This window comes from Orcinus orca, chromosome 4 (genome assembly GCF_937001465.1).
Source record: "Orcinus orca chromosome 4, mOrcOrc1.1, whole genome shotgun sequence".
NCBI lineage: Eukaryota > Metazoa > Chordata > Mammalia > Artiodactyla > Delphinidae > Orcinus > Orcinus orca.
In genome coordinates this window covers 150,530,203-150,536,202 of record NC_064562.1, presented here as the reverse complement: position 1 = coordinate 150,536,202, position 6,000 = coordinate 150,530,203, and the positions used below count along the sequence as shown (strand labels likewise).

At 48.9% G+C, this 6,000-nt stretch overlaps 1 protein-coding gene across 5 annotated transcripts in view; it reads right to left on the bottom strand.

Annotated features, from left to right (window-relative positions):
- Window positions 1–2,242: 2,242 nt before the first annotated feature.
- KIAA0232 (KIAA0232 ortholog) overlaps window positions 2,243–6,000 on the bottom strand; it is a 92,193-nt gene continuing 88,435 nt past the window's right edge. For 3 of the 5 annotated variants that reach the window (XM_004265148.4, XM_049709227.1, XM_033419463.2), the window contains one exon: window positions 2,243–4,740. In XM_004265148.4, coding sequence (XP_004265196.1) covers window positions 4,561–4,740 — 180 coding nt within the window. In that variant the 3' untranslated portion in view covers window positions 2,243–4,560. The remainder of the gene's footprint in view (window positions 4,741–6,000) is intronic. The other 2 variants (XR_007477064.1, XM_049709228.1) reach the window with 1 other exon arrangement.

Sequence of the window (6,000 nt, the reverse complement as noted above, 5' to 3'; positions counted from 1 at the left end):
AAAGAGCCACGACGACAGTAGGGCCAATGGTCGCCGTGGCCACGAGGCGCACCCCCGTGCAAGGAGCTGGCGGACGGGAGAGGTCCTGGACGCGGCAGCGGAGGGCACGCTCCTGTGACGTCTCCTGTCGCGCCCGCAAACGGGGCCGCCCCGCCAGCCTCCGGCCCTGCCTCAGTGCCTCCGGCAGGGCGGCCGGCTGCCACCACACCGCCCAGCTGGGCGCCGCGGCCAGACCAAGGAAGACGTAGTTCGGCCAGTTCAGCCAGGGAGGATGCAGACGCATCCCGGGATGGCGCCCACCCGCTGCTCAGCCACGAGAGAACGGTCGGGGGCTTGCTGGGCACGAGGCACTGCTTTAGGTACTCAGCCCTGGGGTTCCCTTTACAGATGTCACCTCCAGTCGGGTTGGGGAAGGATTTCACAGACAACGGTGCTGAGGCAGCCGCTCAGCTAGCTGGGAAAAGTGAAGCTGACTCCTTCAGCTTTGGTCCTCGTCTGCAAGATGCATGCTCCAGAGATTTGCTCTACCTAACGCGGGAGAATATTTTTTCACTCTTAAGATGGAGAAGGCATTTTAAAAACGTGCCTACACATCCTAGAAACCAGAAAAAAGAGATGGGTAGAACACAATTCGAATCCTCCTGTAGAAACCCACCTCTCCTCCGTGCTGTCGAGAGGCAAGTGCTCAGCTTAAGGACGGTTGAAAAAAAGGAGGTCTAAGCTTTCTGAGGTTGACCGTGGGTAACTGAAACCCTGGAAAGTAAATCCACGGTAAGGGTGGGCAGCTGTACATGAATTTATACATGTGATAAAATGACACAGAATTATACATACATATCTCATCAACACATATTTCCTGAGTTTGATATTGTACAGTAGTTCTAGAAGATGTAGACATGGGGTAAACAGTGAAGGGTTCATGAGCCCTCTCTGTACTATCTTTGAAATTTCCTGTGAATCCATAATTATTTTGAAATAAACTATTTTTAAAAGTCAAAAAAAAAAAAGAAAAGAAAGGATGTCTAAGCTCATGCACAGGTCTAAAGGACCTTGTGTCAGTGTGACGTGGGCGACACCACAGCACCAGCAGCAGGCATCCCACGGGCTGGAACTGCCCTTCCGCAGCCATCGTCCAAGGAGACCCATGTTTAAGGACATCCACAGAAATGCTATTTAGAATACTGAACAAACACGAAAGGAACATTCTAAATGTTGATCCATGGACTTCCGTGGTGGCGCAGTGGTTAAGAATCCGCCTGCCAGTGCGGGGGACACGGGTTCGATCCCCAGTCAGGGAAGATCCCACATGCCGCGGAGCAACTAAGCCCGTGTGCCACAACTACTGAGCCTGTGACCTAGAGCCCGTGAGCCACAACTACTGAGCCCACATGCCGCAACTACTGAAGCCCACGTGCTCTAGGGGCCACGTGCCTCAACTACTGAAGCCCATATGCCTAGAGCCCGCGCTCCACAACAAGAGAAGCCACCACAACAAAAAGCCTGCACACCGCAACGAAGAGTAGCCTCCGCTCGCCACAACTACAGAAAAGCCCCTGCGCAGCAACGAAGACCCAGCACAGCCAAAAAAAACAATTGATCCACAAGGAACCTGTTAAATTCATATAATAGAATCATACAGCTATAAAAATGACGCAGATCTATCATTACTGACATGAAAAGATGTCTGAGAAAAAAACCTATTTCTGAAGTCACAGAAGAGCAGGTATAGTACAACCCTTTAATGTAAATTTCTCTCTCTCTATATATATATATCCATATATACATTCAGCTGTCTAGAATGGTGTTTTGCACAAATGTTAGAAGCTACCCTCTCAGGGTGATGGAGGTACAGATGAATATTCCTGTATACTTCTTTAATAATACATTGATTTCTTTCTTACAGTGTACAGTGATCACGTTAATATACATACATGGAATTTTTTTTCTTCAGAACAGAAAGATTAAGCTTTGTCTACCACCACAAGACAAAAATGGTGTGTTCTTTGCAAGGTTCAGGCAGTAGTTCCTAGGGGTGGGGATGGGGGGTGTGTGTGGACTCTTTTCTCAGCAGGCCCCACCCATTTTCTTCTCCAGCAAAGCAGACGCCAGCACTTTCTGCAACGCCTATAGGAAGAGCTAAATAACCTTCTTCTGGAATGATGTGACCTTGGCACACATAATTAAGAGGAGGCTGGGGTTCTTTATAAAAGAATCTTTGCTATGATAAATAAAGACAACCAACTGTTTTTTAAATTTTTTATTTGGTGTTAACTCCACAAGAAAACAAAAAACCAGTTACTCTGGTGTACGTGAAATCAGAACGATACAACCACGGGGGAAAAAAAGAGCCCAGGAATGGAAAACTGATACTTCAGTGCTACGGATATGCAATGCGCTTCATACCACAGTGCGTTTCAGCGTTTTGCCAACTTTTTAAAAAATGCTTTTTCTTTGTGATCATCCATTTACAAAACTGAAAACCATACTTTCAGCTCTGTCGCTGAAAGCCTCTGGGCTTCAGCCACTTAGCTATGAAAACAAATAAATACATAATCTGTTAATCCCCTTGCCCGCTTATAATCCATTCCCATTCCCCCGTGGAAGGTGCAACGTCTTCCCACTGGCGTGTAGGGAAGGCTGCGCCTTGACCACCTGGAGCCCTTTCGTGATAAAAAGCAGCTGTCCAGAAATCAACTGAGCTAAAGGTTGTGTCTGAAATATATTTATTTGGTCTCGGCTACATAAGCAACGATTTCTAGGATGATCGTCACTGTAGTGATTTTAGGAATTTACAACTTCCAATTCTTTTTTGCCTTTGCTGTTAAATTATATTTCAGTGCAGATGCTAATCAATTTTTAGGAAGCTCTGGAAGAAAGAAAAATACATATAACCTTATAAAGTCTGTAAATAAATAACAGCAACATAAAACCTTACACGCGCACACACGCACACACACACAAACCCACTTTAAAGTGTCAAAGATGTGCTGTATAAAAACAAACCCTGACATGTGGTGAGACCAAACCCAACGGCCCATCAGGTTTCCCACAGTGAGGACAGACAGCGCCGGGGATGACTCCACAGCCCTGGATGGAGTTGTCTGTGTCATCAATTAAGAAAAAGGCAACAAAACCCAATGCTCGAAGCAAATGATGTATTTCTCAGCCAGTTCAGCTCCCAGCTAGTAAATTATGTGTTTACTGCCCGCCAAAATAGTGGCGAAGCTGTCTCACCCATATTAGACTTCCTGATGTTAGACATGCTAAACTGATGTCACACATTGTTTTTTGTTTTTAAAAAAACAATGAGTTGGTTAAAAAAGAAAAACAATTTTAAACGTTTAGGTTTTGCAAATGTTGCTCCTTCTAACTTCAGCCTGTTGCATGGCAGCGTGAAAGCTCAAGGAAGCAACCGTCACGAACGGACGGGACTGGATGAGAGGGACTGACCCCTGGGTTCCCGAGTGACACGGGAAAGCGGGTCCCATGAAGCAATCACACAGGTATGGGAGAAATCAGTACTCTACCCTCCGACCCGCCACACACAGAACTTGCCCAGAACATTCTCGCAAACACAAAATGAGATCTAAGCTACACTAAGACACAGCCACGGGAGCAGCCCGCTGCAGCAGCCAAGGTCTCTCTGGGGCGCTGGGATGGCCTTTACTGCGTGCCAGACGTGTACAGTCTCAAGTTCTGGGGGCTGCGATTCAGTATCGGTCACCAGAAAAATCTCATCTGCAACTAAGGTCCTCATCGAGTATTGTCAGACGCACCGCAAATAACCCTGAGCGGTGCCTGCGGAAAATGTAACTGCAGCGTTAAGAGCAGGTCGGGGGTGCGCTCTCACCCCGCTTGGCCTCAAACGCTACCCCGTACCTCAAAGCCTTGGCTGCCTCAGGTGACAAGAAAGTCACAAACCATGGTATTGTCCATGATACTCTAGGGGGAACATCCTAAGAGAGAAAACACAGTATTTTGTAAGTCTCTAAAAGCACACCCTTGTGGTTCCTACGTTAAATGTACATGAGATTTTACTGAATGAAGACCGGGGATGAGTCACCCATGCTGCCCTCTTGCCTTCAAGAAAGGCACTGATCCACTGCAGGGTAAGTATTCATATCCCAGTTCTTGGAGGACAAAGCCTAAATGTTCCAAAGCTAAAGTCTCTGAATAGCGGAAGTGGTTGCTGACACTGCGATGCTAATAAGGTGATAGTGATGTGACTGCAGCTGGAAGGAAGGTAACTGCAGTGAAGATGCAAAAGGCAGTGATGCTTCTAAGATGAGCACATGCACACCCATTCTTGGTATGACAACACATCTAGTCTATTTCAAATAGCCAAGAATTTAACAGCTTGAAAAAAAAATCTTCAACAGGATAGCTGTCCTCAACTCTAAAATAAGCAAGAAGAGAAAGATAATTACTGATCTGAACCAGTTAATTGAAGAAGAAACCTTAGAAACCTAAGTTGTTGTTTTAGATGAACAGGCCTCACAAAAGGGTACTTTTCGCTCACATATCAATTTTTAAAAATAATTTGTACTACACTCTGCAGGTTTAGAGATGAGTTCGGGAAAAGAGCGCCTCCTCGCTGGGCTCCACCCACGCGCCACCACCTTCCGAGCCCGTGTCCTCCGAGGCAGAGCTGGCACTGGAGTACATCTTTCTGCGGAAGCCGTTTGCTTTTGCTCCAGAATTTCTCTCTCCTGTGCACCTTGCTTCATAAACAGAAGACACCTAAGATGAAAGGAACAACTGTCAACAGGTCAAAAGCCAGTTATTTTTTCAAAAGGGCTATGTGAGACACTCTATATATGCAGAGATTAAGAAACAAATCGTTGATGTTTTCCAGTGGAGAGTTACAAAAATCTGAAGAGTTTTCCTGTTTGAAAGCAAAACAAACAAGCTTTCCTCCCTGATCTATACACGATCCCAAGCCCTAATTCTCCATGTTCAACCCCTCGGACAAAAGGCTGCCGATGTCAGGGCTGGATGGAAACGAGTCTCTGAGCGGGGACTCCACCGGGAGGATGGCACGGCCTTGCCCTGCTGGGGCTCCTGTTCCAGGGGAGAGGACAGCAAGCAGACCGACCAGCACAGCTTCCCAGCTTCCTGCTGCGCTGACCAGCTGGGGGAAGTGGCTGCCGGGGCTCTCCAGATAGGAGCGGCGGGGCATCCTCGCCCGCGGCCGAGAAGCAAGCGGTACCACAGAAACAGCCAGAGCTGGCTTGGGACTTCGGGGCTGTGCTTCTGAGTTGGGGGTCCGTAGGTATATGGTACCTTTGGGGGATACTTTTGGCTGTGTGGGACTCTCCCCCACCCACAAGATGGTTAGCATCTCTGGCCCTCAGGACACCAAGTGCAAGTGGTAGTCCCTCCCCAGTCATAATAGCTGGTGATGCGTCCCTGCACAGTAATTAGCAACATCATCCTCCCCGCCACAGTGACTAGTAATTCTTCCCCCTCCCCCAGGTGACGAGCAATGCCTCCCTAGTCACCCAGCCACAGTGACTAGCGAAATCCCCCAAGCACCCGCCCACCCCCATTTCCAGATGGCAGTACTGTCCCTGGTTGAGAGCCCCTGAGGAAGGAGGACGGAAAGACCACCATACGCCTGAGGGGGGAGCAGAGGACGCAGGATCAGAGAGGCAGGCGAGGGCAAACACACACGGCCCGGCAGCGAGTGCGCGAGGGCGAAAGGCCATGGCGGTCGGCAGTGGGAGTCGGACTCAGGGCTGAGGGTCATGGCTCAGGTCTGCACCCGGGCTGTGGCTGTGTGGATACACGTTCTGAATCGTTACGGGCCTTTAGTTTTCTCTTCCGCAAAACAACAGCACCTACCTCCTGGGGCGGCTGTGAGACTAAACGAAGTAACCCTCGCGAGGCTGTCCTGCCTCACGGTGTGGGGAGAAGACTGGGGAGGGGAAGGCGGAAGCAGGAAGGCCAAGGCGAAGCCCACGGCGAAGCCCACGGCAGAGGTCCGCAGGGGGCGGTGAC